The sequence below is a fragment of the Hippopotamus amphibius genome, chromosome 8, assembly GCF_030028045.1.
Source record: "Hippopotamus amphibius kiboko isolate mHipAmp2 chromosome 8, mHipAmp2.hap2, whole genome shotgun sequence".
NCBI classification, from domain to species: Eukaryota; Metazoa; Chordata; class Mammalia; order Artiodactyla; family Hippopotamidae; genus Hippopotamus; species Hippopotamus amphibius.
In genome coordinates, this window is record NC_080193.1 from 141,366,043 (window position 1) to 141,386,384 (window position 20,342).

Sequence of the window (20,342 nt, forward strand, 5' to 3'; positions counted from 1 at the left end):
AAACTGTAAATTTTCACTGCCACATTCTTCATATTTCCTCTGTCAAGATCTGATTAGTTTTGGAGTCTGTATTACAAGAACAGGCTCATACATTTTGTTTGACAATCTAATGTCAAACATCGCATATAGAATCTTCAATCACTTTAATAAAAGCCATCCTGGAAGAAAACAAAAGAATATTTGAGAGTGAAAATCTTTTCATTTTAAATAGCTCCTTTTGGGATAAAGAGTACATATGAAAATATTTAATTTTTAAAACTGTAAAAGAAATTTTTTAAAAGTATATATGATCCAGAAGAAAAGCAAACCTATGGAAACTGTCCTTTGAAACCACTGACAGAAGTAAATAAATTACTGTTTTGGTATCAAGTAAATATATAGTTCAAAATTGGTAGCAGTTGGCTGTTTGTATTAGTATCAAGCAACTAAACAACAACAATAAAAGCAAATGAAATTAAACAATGTATATTTGCTTGAACACAATTTGTTTTTAAACCCATAGAAATCTCTGTCTTTTGCACTGTGTATGAAAAAAGAGATAGGTGAATCTCAAAAATATCTCGCCAAAAGGGTAAGCTCTAATGTAAGATTAGGTGCAGTTGTAACAGGATTCAAAATTCTGGTGTCAGCGAAGCACTTGCATCTATTATTTCACTTCTGCCCTACTCTGATCTAGGGGCTACCATACCAAGAGAGAGGATATTTGAAAAGGTAGAGGAAATAAGTAATTTCTACTTAACCTGACTGCCATGCAGCTAGCTAGAATCATTAAACTTAAACGGACTCTAGCTACAAATCTATTCAATAAGAGCATTTACAAAGCATGGCTGGGGGAGGTGAGGTGAGGAAACATGAACACAGCACTTCATCTAATAGAATGCATGTGCAACGTTTTGGAGTTGTAAAATCAAATAACAGGGAGGACAATGACTAAAGAAAGGTTGAAATTGCAAAAGAAAATAACATACAATGAGAGCCTTACCAGGTTTCCAATGCTGAGAATATGGCTGGTTTCTACGCTCACTGGGTAGTGTTCCAAGGCCAAAAAATGTATGTTTAGAATTATGCATGTGGTGAGGAAAAGATCAGTAAATGGGTCCATTATAATCATATGGACAAACTCTTTCCATTTTAACCAACAGGGAGAACAATTCCAGATCAAGAAAGTTTTAGCAAATCTATACCAACAAAACGGGCAACTCTTCCTGGATTTTTTAAGTTCTGAAATGAAAGAGTAGAAAAGTTATGCATTAGCTAATTGTCCATTTAAGCTCTAGCTAGTAGAAAATTTTGACTTTTGCATGCACAGAAACTAGACCTCTGATTTCGTCTTAGCAAATAGAAATAGTTTGTATTAATAAAAATCAGAGCAAAGTAAATCTCCTCTCTTTTGTTCATGCTTGCCGAGTTAGACAAATGAAAATAATTTTAGATTTATATGCTCTACAAAATAATGTCTTTCCATATTGTTTATAATAATGATTACTAGTTGTATATATTAACAAAGCAGAGACAAGTATAAAAAGGACCTTAATATGTTAACATTATATACTCCAACTGTAGTTTTAGTTACAAGTTAATACTTCATGTTATTTTCAGTGTTAAACAAAGAAAATTCCTTGGCACTCTTTGGTGACCTTTTCTAGTGTTTAAAACACTATACTTATGACATTTTAAAGTAGCATTCGTTCTAGTAGTCTCATGTTATTCCTTAAATCTTAGTTATTATAATCTCTGAAGAAATTGGAGAATTTCTTTAAAAGTGACCCATATGAATGGGACCTTTCATACTGCCTAAATATTTTTTACTTTACCTTCTTCATGTCTGATAGTAGCGTCATCCAACATATCCAAAGAAGTAATCATAGAAGTTGATGATCTTTTCTTCATTTCTATTTGTGTGGTCTTGGTCTAAAAAGAAATTTGATGAGTCTAATACTAGCTTCCCCCTTTGTAGATCCAAGACTATAACTATAAGAAGGTTTATAACCTTCTTAAAAATGGTGATTTTCACTTCCAAAAGTCTTTCTCGTTTCCATAATTTGCGACTCTTTACACTATAGGTACTATTAAACTGACAGGATTATTTGGAAAATGAATGTGTATTATTACTTGCAACTCAATAAAATCATTTTATACTACAAGGTCAACTATAAAAGGGGTAAACTAGAGAATGTTAGTGGTATTACCCATATTTGACAAAGAATTCAATGTACAGTTTAGAATGATGGGCAAACATGCTACTGGATAATAACACCTTACATTTCTCTAACACCTTACATTTTTTACTCGAGGATATGTTAACGATGACTTTGTAAACTCTCTTGACAAAATCAAATTATTTGGCATTGAGATGATGAAATATGTCTCGTGTAATATCAGGTAATAGAATGAATTTTAAAGGATAGTTTTGGTTAGAATGTATGTGATAATTCCGAAAAGGAATCATTTCTTTCTGTCCCTCGTGTCTCTTGAGTAATGGTTTTAAGACACTCTCTGTTTCGTGGATGTGGTTACACGCAGTTAAAAAGAATCCGTGCATTGGAAAAGCACTCCAAACCCCTATGCGCTGATGCAGATGTTACAAGTTCTGCACATTCATGACTATCACAAGCATGGCCCCAGATGCTTCTAGTGACCAGGTATAAGTCTCCTACTTGAATTTAAGCTGTAAGATACTGACGATGGGTAGATGATATTGCATCACACAGCTCCCAACAGCTTTTTTACTTGACACACTCAAAGAATAATATTTGTATGCTTGTTAATTTGGTAAATAGGTGAAATACATAGTAAACAAATTTAAACAGGTGAGGCTGCTTTTGAATAGAGAGAAATGGCATGGGCCTGCTGTTCCCCTAACATTGAGGGGACTAGTGGTTAAGGCTCACTGACCACCCAGGCCCAGTACACCCTGGCTGCCAGGTTCTGCTGTGGTCTACCTGAAGTCCCGAGTAGATATCAAGGGAACCATCTTATTCATCTCACTCAGCGTCAGTCAAGTCCCCTCTAATTTCATAAATACTGGAGCTAGGGAAGGTACAAACCATCTGTACCACATACTGAATTCCAGCAGGAAAATGACAGATTCTGTAGGTCTACAGATCTCTGTTGCCTCACTTTTTTTTTTTTAATTGAAAAAGTAAGCAAAAGCTCCGGATGTGAAGCTAATTTATTTATTGAAACCATGCTTATTCCAGAAAGTATTTTCTTAGCTGACTTACAAGGCTACATAAAATATGTGATAATTTATATAATTCCAAATTTCCATGAGCTAAAAACCAACAGGACTATATTTTCTCTGTTATTAAAGTCTGAGAGGAATTTCCTAGGTGTTTATTCATAAAGATGATACTTTGTCTTATCTTGAATGATATCCTCCAGTATATTCTTAATACCAAGGAATCACTTCTCATAGAGCTGCTTCTGAGAGTGACAATGTTTGATGAATTTACACCAAAGAGCAAGTCAGTAAAGATAATCACGGGGGGGGGGGGGCGGCGTGGAGAGGGGAGAGTAACAACGTTATTGTTGATACAGTCAATGCTCAATTCTTCACTGATTTGGCTTGAACGATGGATATGTTTTAGGAAATAAAAGGAGCAAATCACACATCAGTCTAGTAATATATTTACCTCAGTTGAGCGTCTCAAAAATATTTAATAAGTGCCCATAAGTTGGCCAACTACTGCAGATATAGCTATTTTACAATGCAGATGGAGAGGATTATGACTCCCAAATCTCCTTTTTGGAAAGTTAAGAGCTAACAAGGGCATATGCCCGAATTTTAGACTATCCAACATTAAAATTAGACTGGAAGAAGCAGTTAAGATTCTTCTCACCACTAGTTTCAATTTTCTCCAGAGGGGAGATATGAGTAAGGAAGAACCCAGTCACACTTCTGGTGGTTAGCAATGAACACCTGGAATGTTCCTCTTGGACTCAGACTTGCTCTCTCTACTGACCTTTTTCATCCTCTGACTCATCCTGTTCCCTCCTGCCAGAAAGCATGGACTCATTCTTCAGATCTCACTTCAAGTGTCAGGTCCTCATAAAAAGCTTTTCTGACTCAGAGAAATCCTTTATTATAGGCTCTCAAAGCACTATGTTTCTCATTTTTATAGCACTTCCCACACTTTCATTTAATTTTTTAGTGGAGAATAATACTCACCAGCTACCCAATAGGTTGTTTCAACCATTAGTGACATTATACTCTCCATTTTTCATGTATGACTCACCCTACTTTCTTCCCGAAGTATTTTAAATCAAATTTCAGACATCATAAAATTTCAGAATAAGCTTTTTAAAAAGATAATCAAAACACCATTATGACAATCAGCAAAATTAGTAATTCCTTGATATTATCCGATACCCAGACCATGTTCAGTTTTCTTTCATTGCTCAGAAACATTCTATTATAGTTGGCTTGTTCCCATCAAAACACAACATGATATACATTTTTTTTTGGTTTGCAGTTCTGTTGATTATCTCATGATTTTAATTTATTTACCCTATGTGATTTATTTGTTAAAGATACTAAATTACCTATATTGTAGAATTTTCCACATTCTTAATTTGGCAGATTATGGTTTTTACTATAATTTAATACATTCTTCTCTCTCCTATAGTCTCTGGAAAAAGATGGTTAGATCTAGAGGCTTATTAGACTTCGGACAGATTTTGGCAAGAAGATATTGTGGTGTTTTATGTTTTTTATTTCATAACATCAGGAAACATAATGTCTGGTGGTCCTAGAGTTACAATTTTGTTTTTACAATAATTTCATATTTTATTATAGTATATTTGTTGTTATTGATTTTTAAACCTCCAATGCTTAATACAATGCCTAGCATATAAAAGATTGCCAATAATGTTTTATTTAATTATATAGGTGAACTACAAGAAGGTCAGTTTAGACAGGCACATTTTTAAAAAAATATTTATATTCCTACAGTCATATATATCTGATTCCTTTCTGAGGTTTTGGCAATTCATAGGAAATTTTCACATACAAACTGTGTAATTGATGGAGTAACATTGTTTCAGTGTCGATTCTCCAGAACAATGATGGTAAGGTGATGAACAGTGGCTTCTCTTTCTCAGTGTTGAGAAATCAAATACCAATAAATATACATCAAACTTTGCAACTGGAACCCCTCATTAAGGATTAAATTTGAGAATTCGTGAAGACAATAGTTATGTGTCTGGCACATAGCTGACACTCAATAAACATTACATACTATTATCACTACCATTATTATTATCATTATTATTGTTATTTTAATTACCCCAAAAGGGGGACATAGTCAAAGACAAGAATTTTGTATTGACGAGTATTCTCCATATGGACTGCTGTGCCTTCTTGCAGTGGTCTTCCTGTGTTTCCTATAATTAGCCATTACCATTTTTTCAGTTGCTTAGTCTATTCTAAGTAGTGCTAAATGCTTTACAAGCATTTATGTAACTTGAATCTCACAAGAACCTATGACACAGATATTATAATACACAGCTTACAGATGAGGAAACTGAAGTTAAGAAAGGTTAACAGACTTGGCAAATATCAGACATCTATTAAGTAGCTAAAATGGACTAACATTTATATTTATTTGACTGCAAAACTGTGATTTTAGTCAATATGATCTACTGTTTTCTTAAAATGTGAGAATAGGAAACATGCAATTTCCCAGTAATTCCAACATTGGAATTAGAATCTGTCTAGTGTTAAATCAGATCAGTCACCTAAAGGGTTCTCAGTATGTTCCATTTTAAATTCTTCACTTTCCAGTCTTTTTTTATGTATAAATAAAAAAACAAAAAGAAAATACATCAAGTGAAAGTGACTTTTACTCTCATTTTCCCAGAAAACTTTCCAAGGACAAAATGTTCTAGTACTCTTCCAGGAAAAGAAATCCTTTATAACTGAAAGATTTTAATTAAAACAAGAAAGGCTGTATGTGGTCCAGAATAGCCAGATGAATGGAGATATTGGGAAATTAGAAAATTAAGTTCTTCATAAGCATCTCATCTGAAATAAGAGAAGTATTGTGCTGTTGGATACATTTGTATGTAGCCCTTGACATTTGAAACGCCACTTCAAAACAGATTACGTATTCAACATATCATTCAGACTACAATCTGAAGGGCCTCAGATTCAATTCTAGAGACAGAAAGCTTTTGGAATTTGTTTTTCTGTGGCTTCCTCATGGGTGATATAATGGCTATACTCAATAGCTTCTCTTTTACATGTTTTCTTCATACAGTCTATGATTGTTTCTTGTTTCAATGGTATGCATTGAAACCTTGTAGATGCATGTATCTATCAATAACTTGTCATTTGGTATGATCCTACATCATGTCATTCAGCCCTCACTTTTCAGTGAAATGTCTTTTCTAGAGCTTCTTTACTGATGACAACTTAATGAAAGACTTATATATTAGGGAAGTTAACATTTCCCCCATTTTAGCCCAGCAGGAGCATTTGGTATCAATGAACTTCTTAGCCAGCCATACTATACATGCCAGAGTGAATCTTGGCCCTTTACTTTTCCCCACCTCTTTTCATCTTTTTTATATGAGAGGGTCCTGGATATAGCTCCTGCCAACCTTTTGTTTGCTCCCTCAATCTTTTTTACATCTACTAGAAAATGTAGTTTGAGTATTTTTTCCCCTATGTAGACAATCTTCATTAGCAGGTGTTAAGAGTGCAAAATAGTAACAAATCCAGAGGGATGGAAAAAAAGGCAGGGTATGGCTCCCCTCCCACAAGTGAGAGCCCTGTAACCAGGCCAGTGCGGTGGAAGCAATTGACTTGCTCGTGACCACTTTGGGCTGAGCACCCTCCCAAGAACAAGCTTCTGGGCAGAGGAATTCCTCACAATACAGGGGAAGAGAGCGACACCCCAGAAGAGGCACGGGTTCTCTCCCACCTTTGGCTGCTTTGGCTCTTGCTGACCGCACACCTTGGCAGCTCTGAGTAGGGATATCAGGAGACCAGGCTAAAGCTATCCCTTTCTAAACCTAGGAAGAGGTGTGAGATACCCAGGTCCTGTGGAAAATAAGTAAGCTACTTCTGGTTGCTTTCCTGGGTCCTTATGGCACAATTTAGATCTTTAAAGATAATTTTCTACAACTTCATTCATGTTACTTCTATTAATACTTTTCGACTCATGGATTAAATCTTTTGCTGTGAAGCTAAACATCTGAAAACATATTCAAACATAACACTAGGTCATTGAAAATTAGAGTAAAACTATAGTAAGTTTTACTAATCATGGATTTAATTATTCCACAGATGAAATAACTCCCTATGCCAGGATGCACAGTGCATTTCCTCTTTAAAGAGCTAAAAAGTCAATAAAGTAAATTTTTTTCCTCCTTTTACAACTTCAGTAGTATACTTTGATCCATGCTTTTAGTACTTTAGATTTCTAAATTATGGAAGGCACTATCTCTTTTGAGTTGAACAACAAAATTTTCCAAGGTTAATTCCGATGTGCTGTCTGAAGCAAGTTTAAATTAATAAACTATACCTGCATTAAGAGAAGTCAAGTTCAAAAATATCTATAATATATCCATAGTTTATCAGTAGTAGTAATATGTATTTTGGAACCAAAAGATTGCATATATTAAGAAAATCTTCAAGATGTTGGTCACTCTTGGCCTACTGCACTCAGGAAAGAATGTTATGTAGCAAAAAATGAGCCTTCTTATCAAAATCACTTATGATCTTCTTATCACGTACCACACACAGATATCGAGCATCTATTAGAAGGCAATATGCTCCAAGACCTTGAGAGGATAAACTCTGACTCTAAAAAAGCATTTAAAAAAATCTATACCTCTGCTCCTTTTTTTCCTTCTTGAAGTTCCGTTAAAGCCTGCTGAAGTTCTGGCTTATTCTTCTTAGCTTTTTCAGCACTTCTCTGCTTTTCTTCTTCATAGGATATAGCAAGTATGCCTAAGAACAAACTTGCCATATAAAAGGCAAACCAAAAGCTTATCACGACAAAAAATACCATGTAGACCTTCCCAGAAGCATAAAGGATCTAAGGAGAGGTGGAAAACAGGACAGAGAGGAAACGTTATTTATCTCTCTGTAATCAGCTATTATAAAATGAAAAATGAAATTTTGTTATGAAAATAATTTAGTCGTAAGTGGAATGTAATCTCATCATTATATTGGAGAAATAAATGAGATGCTCTTCAACTTTAGACATATATGTAAGGTACAAAATACGTGGAACAAAACCAGGGAAGAATTTAGCAATTTAATTAATTCATGGTGAGCATTTGACTTTTATGTCTTCATTAATAGAGTAAACAAGTTGAAAGGAAAAAACTGTCATGTTTCAATAAAGAAAGCTGGACTGTCTGAATATGAAAGATTATTTCCTTTGCAGTAGAATCTTTAAATATATGAAGCGTAATAAAGTCAAAGAATGAATGTTTAAAGATTATTTTCCTCTGATCATTACTTTATGGAAACATCACAGTGAGGTACAAAATCGGGTCTATTTAAAAGGATGAGGAGCGGGAATATTTCTATATCTGTCAGAATACCTGCTTTGTTGAAGAACCGCTAGACAAATCACATAGGGAAGTCATATCATTCACTTATACAAAGTCATTTATGGATAGAAAAATAGAATATTGTAGATTTCCAACCTGAGCATTGACTAGCTTTTATTTCATAATAATAACCTAAGGTATATCAGAAAATTTAAAAACTTATAAGTAGATATTACAAATCCAAAATATAGTCTACTGATCTATCTTCATTGATTAAAAGTATATGAACAAACCTCAAGAAAATAAATGGAAATAGTTTTAATTTTTAAGCATTCATTTGAATCAACAGACAAGTATTATTTGCAGAAAATACTGTGTTGATATAACAGAGTTAAGCATGTTTATAAATTAATAGAAGCTTTTAACATTTTATTCAGAAATAATTTCTTATTAATCTATAGTATGTTTTTCTTTAAAGGTATTTTTAATAAACTCTATGTTCCCAGTGAGTCAGTTATTTAGGATTTGGTTAAATATTTTTCCTATTATTTAGTAGGAAATGTACAGTATATTTACAGTTTATTCAAGAGTTAGTAATAGATACCAAGGTGTATACTGCAGGACATGCACATTAATAAATACTTTATGTTTACTATTTTATTAATTCTGTGTAAAACATTCATGTAGTATTTACCACATAGAAGAGATGAAAATTAGGTAGGTAAAGATTTCAAAGCTGGGGGGAAATGCCTGAATTCAAAACTTTTGCTCTTTCCACTATATGAGGCTGATTTATTAGAATGGAAAGTGTATAAATTCTAGTTCTATTATATTTTAACAGGAAATAGGGGCTAATTATAGCCTCTTTGTCATAGATTTGTTAAGAAAATCAAGTGAAACAATATGAGAAGATCTTAGCTCATGGCAAGTGTGCAATAAACGTTAACTGTTTCTAAACGTAACTGCATTCCATGAGGACTGACGATCTGCCCTGTTCATTTCTGTACTGGTGCTGTATCGAAGAGTATTTGGATCAAATAAATATGTGTTGAATGAACGGGGAATGATAGTTTCTACAACCTGAGCTGTACTCTTTGGGAATAATTGCTGAATTTCTCTAGCCGTGGTCAGTTTAGTTCAGTAGGGCCATGCTCAGAGTAAAAATTCAGTCCAAATTCAAGCAAACCTTATCTACACTAGTCAATAAAAACCTAGGGTGCAATAATGATGAAGGTCCTGTAAGACTCCAGCACCGGGGCAGTCCCGGACTGATTTTTCATTTCACTGGTTTTATGAAAGGATTTCCTTTAGACAAATGCTACCAAGAAAATTAGGTAACACACTTTGAAAGCTATAAAAAAGGCAAGACATTCAACTATTATATAAAGTAATATAACCCGTAAATATTCACTTATATTTTTGTAATTAAAATTTCATTAAGCATTTGTATGTTAGATGCTGAGAACACAAAAATTAAAATAAGACAAAATACTTCTTCTTAGGTAGTGTATCTCCTAGTGGGAGGAAATGCTGAACAAGCAATTAAACTAACCACTATCAAAAGCAATTACATGGAATTCTGATATAGAATATATCCAGCTCTAAAAGAAGAGGTTGAGGAAAAGCTCAAAGAAGAAATATGGCTTGGAGGCATAAATCTGAGGCATGAGACTGAAGATAGAAGAAGCTTGAATTTACACACACTGAAACAAAAAATTACGGGAAAATGTCGTTTAGGAAACAGCAAGTCTTTTGACTTAAATAAAGCAGAGTATATATTGAGGTATTGTTGGGAAATGAATCCGGCAACAAATGCAGAGACTGGAGTTTAAAGGGCACTATGAACCGTGAATGTGGACTTTGAGCTTCATCCCATAGAAATGTGGAAATCACTGAAGAATTTTTAGAAGGAGACCAATATGATGCCATTATTTTAGAAATAAAAAGTGCATCGTGTTGTGGAGGAGGCATTGGTGTTTGTCAACAAGTTTGGGAAATAACAGACTACTGCTACAAAATTAGAAAAATATAGTTTGCATAAGGAAAAGAATCACTTGTAATATTTTTATGTACTTCTACTAGAAATATAATTGTACTACAAGCATGTTTGGTTTACTTGATTTTCTTTTAATAATATACTATGAACCCTTGTGCCAAAAATATATTAATTTACCCTTATCATTATTAATGGCCTGTAAACACACATATACACACACACCATAATTTATTCAATCATAAAAGCTATGGTGTGTGTGTTTGAAAAGAGTGTTCTTCTGCAACTGTAAATACTTTTGGAATTTAAAGTAATTTATTTATTTTATCTAATATCCTTTGATATTAACTATGCTGCTGAAATGACACTGCAGATTCCACTGTGATAGAACTTTTCTTAAAAGAAAAACTGAATCTCTATTTAATGAGCACATATTACATCCTTCAGGGACACTATCACACACAAATCATCAGTTATAAAGGAGGACTCTCAGAATTTTGATTTCATGTCTCATGACAGCAAGCTTTCTGTTACTACAACTGGAGCATGATTGAATATTAAAGGAGAATGAGAAGAAATAGAAGAATTAAAAAGAACGTACATTTAAAATGAAAAGACAGAAATAGGATTAAGATGGTGGAGTAAGAGGATGTGCGCTCACTCCCTCTTGCAAGAGCACCGGAATTACAACTAAATGCTGAACAATCATCAACAGAAAGACACTGGAACTCACCAAAAAAGAGCCCACATCCAGAGACAAAGGAGAAGTCTCAATGAGACGGTAGGAAGGGCGCAATCGCGTTAAAATCAAATCCCGTAACTGTTGGTTGGGGACTCACAAACTGGAGAACAGTTATACTGCAGAAGTCCACCCACTCAAGTGAGGGTTCTGAGCCCCATGTCAGGCTTCCCAACCTGGGAGTCCAGCACCAGGAGGAGGAATCCCCAGAGAATCAGACTTTGAAAGCCAGCGGGATCTGATTGCAGGACCTCCACAGGACTGAGGGAAACAGAGACTCCACTCTTGGTGGGCACACAAAAAAGTGTGCTCACCAGGAACCAGGGGGAAGGAGCAGTGACCCCAGAGGAGACTGAACCAGACCTACCTGCTGGTGTTGGAGGGTTGCCTGCAGAGGTGGGGGATAGCTGTGGCCCACCGAGGAGACAGAGACACTGGCAGCAGAGGATCTGGGAAGTGCTCATTGGTGTGAACCCTCCCAGAGTCCACCATTAGCCCCACTAAAGAGCCTGTAAGCTCCAATGCTAAGTAGCCTCAGGCCAAACAACCAACAAGTTGTGAACACAGCCCCATCCATTAGCAGACAAGCAGATTAAAGTTTTACTGAGCTCTGCCCACCAAATTGGATTAAAGTCTTACTGAGCTATGCCCACCCAGACCTACCCACCATCAGTACCTCCCATCAGGAATCACGCACAAGCCTCCTAGATAGCTTCCTCTACAAGAGGGCAGACAGCAGTATCAAGCAGTATCAGCAGTATTTCGTCTTGTGGAACTGAAAACCACAACCACAGAAAGACTGAGAAAAGGAAAAAGCAGAGGATTTTGTACCAGATGAAGGGACAGGATAAAGCCCCAGAAAAACAACTAAATGAAGAGGAGATAGGCATCCTTCCAGAAAAAGAATTCAGAATAACGATGGTGAAGATGATCCAAGACTTTGAAAAAAGACTGGATGCAAAGATCAAAAAATTTACCAAAGACCAAGAAGAATTAAAGAGCAAACAAACAAAGATATGCAACACAATAACTGAAGTGAAAAACACACTAGAAGGAACCAATAGCAGATTAACTGAGGCAGAAGGGTGAATAAGTGACCTAGAAGACAGAATGGTGACAATCACTGATGTGGAAAAGAATAAGGAAAAAAGAATGAAAAGAACTGAAGACAGCTTAAGACACCTCTGGGACAATGTTAAATGCACCAACATTTGCATTATAGGGGTCCCAGAAGGAGAAGAGAGAGAGAAAGGACCCAAGAAAATATTGGAAGAGATTATTGTTGAAAACTTCCCTAACATAGGAAAGGAAATAACTACCCAAGTCCAGGAAGCGCAGAGAGTCCCAGGCAGGAGAAACCCAAGGAATAACAGGCCAAGACATATAGTAGTCAAATTGACAAAAATTAAAGACAGAGAAATGTTATCAAAAGCAACAAGGGAAAAACGACAAATAACATACAAGGGAACTCCCATAAGGGTAACAGCTGATTTCTCAGCAGAAACTCTGCAAGCCAGAAGGGAGTGGCATGATATATTTCAAGTGATGAAAGAGAAGAACCCACAGCAAAGAATACTCTACCCAGCAAGGATCTCATTCAGATTCGAGGGAGACATCAAAAGCTTTACAGACAAGCAACAGCTAAGAGAATTGAGCACCACCAAACCAGTCCTACAACAAATGCTAAAGGAACTTCTCTAAGCGGGAAACATAAGAGAAGAAAAGGACCTACAAAAACAACAAAACAATTAAGAAAATGGTAATAGGAACATACATATCAATAACTACCTTGAATGTAAATGGACTAAATGCATCAACCAAAAGACACAGACTGGCTGAATGGATACAAAACAAGACCCATATGTATGCTGTCTCCAAGAGACCCACTTCAGACCTAGGGACACATACCGACTGAAAGTGAGGAGATGGAAAAAGATATTCCATGCAAGTGAAAATCAAAAGAAAGCTGGAGTAGCAATACTCATATCAGATAAAAGAGACTTTAAAATAAAAAATATTGCAAGAGACAAGAAGGACATTACATAAAGATCAAGGGATCCATCCAAGAAGAGGAGATACCAATTATAAATATATATGCACCCAGTATAGGAGCACCTCAATACATGAGGCAAATGCTAACAACTATGAAAGAGGAAATGCAAGGCAGAAATAGAGACACAGATGTGGAGAACAAACACATGGACACCAAGTGGGGAAAGCGGGGAGGGTTGGGGGGGAATGAATTGGGAGATTGGGATACCAAATCGTACACTCTACATATATGCTGTTTATTGTCTGTCAACTGTATCTCAATAAAGGTTCTTTAAAAAAAATGAAAAGACAATCCTCAGAATTGGAGAAAATATTTGCAAATGAAGCAACCAACAAGGGATTAATTTCCAAAATATACAAAGAGCTCATGCAGCTCAATATCAACAACAAACAACCCAATCAAAAAGTAGGTGTAAGATCTGGACATTTCTCCAAAGAAGACATACAGATGGCCAAAAAGCACATGAAAAATGATCAACATCACTAATTAGTAGAGAAATGTAAATCAAAACTACAGTAATGTATCACCTCACACCAGCCACAATAGCCATCATCAAAAAATCTACAAACAATAAATATTGGAGAGGGTGTGGAGAAAAGGGAACCCTCTTGCATTGTTGGTGGGAATGTAAATTAGTACAGCTACTATGGAGAACAGTACGGAAGTTCCTTAAAAAACTAAAAATATAGTTACTGTATGATCCAACAATCCCACTCCTGATTATATATCTGGAGAAAACCATACTTCCAAAAGATATATGCACCCCAATGTTCACTGCAGCACTATTTACAATAGCCAGGACATGGAAGCCACCCAAATGTTAATCAATAGAGGAATGGATAAAGAAGATGTGGTAGACAATGGAATAGTACTCAGCCACAAAAAAGAATGAAGCAATGACATTTGCATCAACATGGATGGACCTAGAGATTGTCATACTGAGTGAAGTAAGTTAGAGAAAGACAAATATAATATGATATCACTTATATGTGGAATATAAAAAACTGTATAAATAAACTTATGTACAAAACAGAAAAAAAAAGTACATTGTATGCATTCAATAAATAATGTCTTAATACATGATAATCTTATCGGTTCAATTTTTTTGTCTAAAGAATTCGTACTTAGAAATGCTCTTTACTTAGTTAATGTTAAACGTCTGAGACCATAGTATAGTGTTCTCTGGCAGATACATGTGTTTTAACTTTGGAGAGATTACCTAAATGCTCTGATCTTAGGGTTTTCACATAAAAAGCACATACACACATTTATATCCTTGTAGGATTGTTTCAAAGATTAAATAAGATATCAATATCACACATAAGAACACAGACTTGGGCTCAGTGTTAACTTGAATTCTTCTTCACGTACAAATTTAATAAAGTGCATTACATTTGATCATTACCTCAGAAAGGAGGAGCATGGCACCATTCGTCCATGCAGTACAGATGCTTTGTGTTCTTACCTGGTGATAAAGTGCTTCAGGGTAATCCTGCGTCATTAACCGAGATAGGGCTAAGAAGGCCCAGCCAAAATTGTCAAAATTTGTGTAACCATAATCAGGATTTGCACCAGCTTTTACACACACATATCCTTCAGGACACTGACTAATTAAGAAAAGGAAAGAAAAACTGCTTACTCTTAGGTGACTTTCAGGTCATGGTCAAATCATAAATATAGAACATTTGCCCGTGAATAATAAAGGGTTCCCTCTTCCACAGGGAGTAGTCTACTCCCAAACAATTCCCAGTGAAAAAAGCTGCATATGAGTTAGATTTTAAGTTGATGTAAGTGAACAGCATTAATTAAGCTGAAAGACAACAGGGCCTCAGAAATGGTTTTTGCCAAGCCTTTGTTAAAGATTTCTTTCCTACCCAATATCAAAGTAAAAGTATAACTGATGGAAAATAACACTGATAAATATAAAACTACAGTAGTTGAGGGTTTAATTTTTAAATGATCTCACCACAAACCCTTAGATCCCATCACTGAAGAGTGAGAAAACATTTATCATCAATAATTTATAAGCAGAACTGGCAGTTTGGTAGAAAGATCAGATTAAATATTTACTTCATTTCCTTTCATGGAGTCTTCATACTTTTACCTACTGGGGCTTGGGAGTTGTGGTCCATTATGACAGTAGTGGTTCAATAAATCATGCTTCCTCCATCTACACGCTTCTGTAGTTCCTCCCACATTATTGGACCCTTGGCCATGTGACTTGTTTTGCATATTTGTTAATGGTTAAGAAATGTGATGCAAACAGAGGTTTAAGAAGTACTTAAATTGCTGACCTATAGAATCTAAACAAATGGATTTTTGTTCTTGTCTTAAAGCACTAACTTTTGGGACAGTTTACCATGCAGCAAAGTATGAGGGCTGCAGGTGAAATGCTGCATGGCTTTCTCTTCTGGCCTTGACATACTGTATCATTGTGGTTCTGACTATCCATGACCGGATATCTTCAACATGCATTTCAGGTCAAATTTAGCTGGGCATGTCCACAGAAGGGGTTAGCTCGAGTAGGATGGGGCAGACACAATGAGATGGATTCACAATTGGGACTTGAAAATAGAAAGGAAGCCCAGCAGTAGGGGGGCAAAAAGAGCCGAGTAAGCACCAAATGCCTGAATCACCTTAATACAACTAAACTACATAACTCATGCTCCCCTCCTCCGTGTGCTATTTTGTCAGTCTGGGCCCAGAGCCTCTAAGAAAAAGCTGAATTTACAGATGGGTGTCAAGTCATCCCAGCTGAGGAAAGTAACATAAGGCATTGAGTCATAGTACTGCTGAGAAGAACTCTATCTCTACCTTCTCATCTCTTCATCTGAAATTAGAGAACAATAAAACTTGAGAGTTTTGTCATCTCACTGAAGAATTATTTATAAGTACTGTTTTTAAGAGCAATAAGCTTTTTATTAATGTAAATTATAGTCGTTAAAGATATACAAGCCATAAAATTAGTGAAATAACATCGTGTCTTTATTATTTCTTTTCTTCAAAGTCTCCTGGCCAAAGAACAGGTTATATTGTCTTCCTTGATAATTCCTATTAGCTCTGGGGCACACTGAAAACAGAAAAGCAGATTCTTATTTAAGTCCCAGCACTGCCATTTACTAACTTCTTGAGCTTCAATAAATCATTTGCTTAGTCTGTTATATTTTTTTCTGTAAAATCAGATTAATAGTATTCCATATTGTACACTTCTCAGCATGGTTTTGATGGTAAAATGAGATCATGTAATCAGATGAGAACCATTAGTAAAAGCAATAATCTTTCAATAACTACTATTGATCAGTGATGCTGAAACGGAGCAGGACCCTGTGATCCTTGCTTTCCCCGCCCCCCCCCCACCCCCCAAGTCCTCAGCCTGTCTTTTGACTGTGGAAAAACTTTAGCCAAAGAATAAGTTTAATCAGAAAAGTGAGAAAATGCAGAGACAAAGGAAAACAAAGGAGATCAAATAATAATAGTTTAGTCACTAAGCAGAGTCAAGGACCTTTAGTTCCTTCTCAAGGGCTATAGGTAATATTCTGAGCCATATCCTGTGAGCTGCCTTATAGATACTGAAACCCCACCAGGTGAAAGAAGTTAACTACACGATGACCAGACTGCAGTCATGACATAAGATGCCGTAATTCTGAGAACTGGCCTCAAGGAAATGGGAACAAACTGACTCTCGAACTGAAGATGAACTGTACCTAAAACAATCAAGATGACGTTGATCAGACCACCACTGACCAATTTCAAGATGACTGTCAGAGCTGACTGTGCTGTTTCTGCATGAAACCCCCTTCCCCTGTCTGTAAAGATCTTACCCCCTAGTTGTCAGGATAGTGGGGGTAGAGTTGGCCTTTGGACAGGGGTCTTCCCTTTCCTCCATCCCCTCCACTCCCCCCACCCATGTTGCCAGCATCCAAAATAAAGCAAACTTTCCCTTCCACCAAGCTGGGCTCTTTATTGGTTTTCAAGCAGCAAATAGCCAGACCCCACTTTCTGTTACAATACAGACTTGATCGGGGAAAACATTAATACCACTTACCCAGCATCTGTTCTGTTGCCACAAAGAAGAGCATATCTTTCTCCTTCCAAATAATAAAAGTTTTCTGTTTCTGAAAATAGGAAAGAAATGATATTCTATATCTAATCTTGAGTGAAAGGCATATCTGAAACCCAATTAAATCTGTACAGGTGAACATCCTTCCTACAGTGAGAAGGAAGGCGCACATAGCCTGCCTTTTTTTTTTTTTTTTTCTTTTCTTTGTATCTAGGAAGCTGTCCTAGCATCCAATGTACAGGCCAAAAGACCTCTGGCAATCCACCTACACCAGCCAGGTATGACCAGACCCTGAAAGAAAAATTCCCAAGACTAATCTGTTTGAAAGCTGAGGATTGTTCCTTCCAGGGTTTATTCCTGAAGATCTTCCTGAACAGAAGACCAGATTTTTCTGTGTCTGGTTTAATTTCCATTCTCTTCCCACTTCACAGCTTATTTTTCTATAATGAGTGTCCAGTGCCCCCTAATTACTTGTCCTGATGTCACCTAGTTTCAATCATAATCTGAGCTAATCTGACTCCTAGACCATAGAATTTATCCAGGTATTTTTAACTGCTATCAGTAAAAATGTAAATTATGTATTTATAGATATCAGTTACCAGTGCTGGGAACATGCAGACTTAGTAGCATTGCTTTTTAGGTTCTGAATTCAAATCACAAAGATCAAACCCATGAGATCAGTCCTGAGTGAGTGCGTGTGTGTGTGTATACAAAATTGAATTACACCAACCTCAGACAATGCCACTTTAATTTGTCACCTAAAATAATTTTAGAAGAATTTAAAAATCATAGTTAGGGACCATTACTCAAACCTTTTGAGTGGCAGTCAAAAACCAAATGAAATTTAACATTAGAACTGGGCACTCCCAAGTGCTCTTCTAAATACGAGGACTATGACATGGAAATTAGGTTAAATAATGTTTTGCAAATATATTTCCAGCAATTCCTAACGTTATTTGAGAAAATGGAATGACTAGAATTGGACAAATATTAAAGTGATAATCTTTACAACTGATTTCATTATAATATACATACTTTAACAAAGATGAAAAGAAGCTGGACTCTGTTTTCTTAGCAATAACCAGTGAAGAAGCAAAATTTGTTTATTTTGCAGTAATTAGCATATTTTTGTTACAACATCAAAGAAATTAAAGAGGATTTCAGTTGCAATCTAGTATTTAACATCCACCTCCTGTTGTTCTTATCAATAGAATTAAGATCATGAAATAGAGCTACATAAAAAGGAAACATTTCACATACTCATATACTAACAATTCTGCATTACTTTCATCATAATCATAGCATGGGGTAAACCAAAGAGTAAAAATTATTAAGATTTGTTTTAAAACTTATTAAGTCCAAAGGATACCTAAAATTAATGTAGAAGGACTACTGAAGATTTATCAATATTTGATTTTTATTAGCTGAAAACTATGCTTTTGTTTTTTCCTCAATACTGTCAGGAAGGAAATGATGATTTCAATATGAGAGAAAAATTTAATAAGAGAGTATGGCCTGGTGAAAAGGGAATGGGTTTTAAAGCCAGATGGAGCTTGGCTAGAATCCTGGTTTTACAGCCGAGTGGTTATAGTGTGTGGGAACATTCACTGGATTTCTTTGCACTTCTGTTTCCCTGTTTGTAACAGGGATTATTCATGTCTTCTCTGCAGGATTACGGTGAAGATATGTGACCAGGCATGTGAATTACTTATATATAAGAGCTAAGCAATACTTATTTGACATTATTTCTGTTAGCCTAAAATATTTTCATTATTCATCAAACTATAACTCAAAGCATTTAAAATGAGCAGCGGCAACTGAAATCCAACAACAGTAAGAATGCCTATATTGTAGGCCATTTTTTGATTTACATGATCATCGCAAAGTTTCTAATGCATTCACTTACATTTAGATTTTAAACAACTTTATTGAAGAAAGGTAGTATCACGAGGATTGTACTTTGATAAAATTGCAGTTAAGACTTTGGTCATATTTATTTATTTTTGAAAGGATACAATTTGCAAGTTTTAGCAATTCCAAACTTAGGTTTCCCTGATTTAACTATCTAAAGACTGGGAACTTTATTATCCTGTTGAAGGAAACTGATCCAAATTAGTACTTGAGCGTAGTTACAGCATTTACACGAAGGTTGTCCCAAAGTTGAATTTGTTCTGAAATTGAATGGTCAAAAATTTCTGTGAAGAATCCTTTGCCAGTAAGAAAAGTTTTAATTTTTTTGATTGAGATGGCAAGAGATTCTTACCTCGAATATAATATGGGTTTCCAGTTCTGTTGTGCAGCGTTTCAGTTTCATTTTCTTGGGGCCCTCGCAAGCATTTATGCTTCAGGTTGCCCATGAAGAGCCCCATCCCGATCAGAGAAAATACCGTCAGGAAAAAGAGAGTTAGGATAACGACCCCAGTGAGTTTCTTCACACAATCGATCAGGATCCCTGCAAAAGATTTCAGACCTGCAAAGAGGAAAGTTTGTTTTTGAGAAAATAAAATATCTTAATAAAGCAGCGTTAGCAAACTTCTCCCATGAAAAATGCAGATGTCATCGGAATCAACAGCTTGGTGTTTCATAGTGCATCACTATCGAGGTCCAGTGACTAAAATGAATGAAACCCTAAACTTTGAGGTTTCTGTATTATTGTGAATTTATTACATCTGACCATAATTTAGACACAATTTAGTATTTTTAAATTAGCTCTTTGTTTATTTCTCTTTACTACATAAAGAACAGGCCTTCTCTCTTGACTGTTGCTTTTCATACTAATCACCATTATTTATAAGCACAGGTAAAGGTGTAGAGTTATAAATCAACATGGGTTGCAAATGTTGTTGAAACAAGAAATAGTTTGAAATAACAGTGGTCTACAAATTCTTTTTTTTTTTTTAAGCTCTTTATTGGAATATAACTGCTTTACATTGTTGGGCCAGTTCTTTTCCGTACACCAAAGTGAATCCAGTTGTATGTATACATTCTT

The 20,342-nt window shown here is 35.6% G+C and overlaps 1 protein-coding gene across 1 annotated transcript in view; it reads right to left on the reverse strand.

Moving 5' to 3' along the window:
* SCN7A (sodium voltage-gated channel alpha subunit 7) overlaps positions 1–20,342 on the reverse strand; it is a 76,236-nt gene that overhangs the window by 25,879 nt on the left and 30,015 nt on the right. The window contains exons 7-12 of the mRNA XM_057746816.1: positions 19,617–19,823; positions 17,339–17,408; positions 14,759–14,900; positions 7,839–8,045; positions 1,815–1,911; positions 983–1,221 (exon numbers count right to left, since the gene is read on the reverse strand). Coding sequence (XP_057602799.1) covers positions 983–1,221; positions 1,815–1,911; positions 7,839–8,045; positions 14,759–14,900; positions 17,339–17,408; positions 19,617–19,823 — 962 coding nt within the window. The remainder of the gene's footprint in view (positions 1–982; positions 1,222–1,814; positions 1,912–7,838; positions 8,046–14,758; positions 14,901–17,338; positions 17,409–19,616; positions 19,824–20,342) is intronic.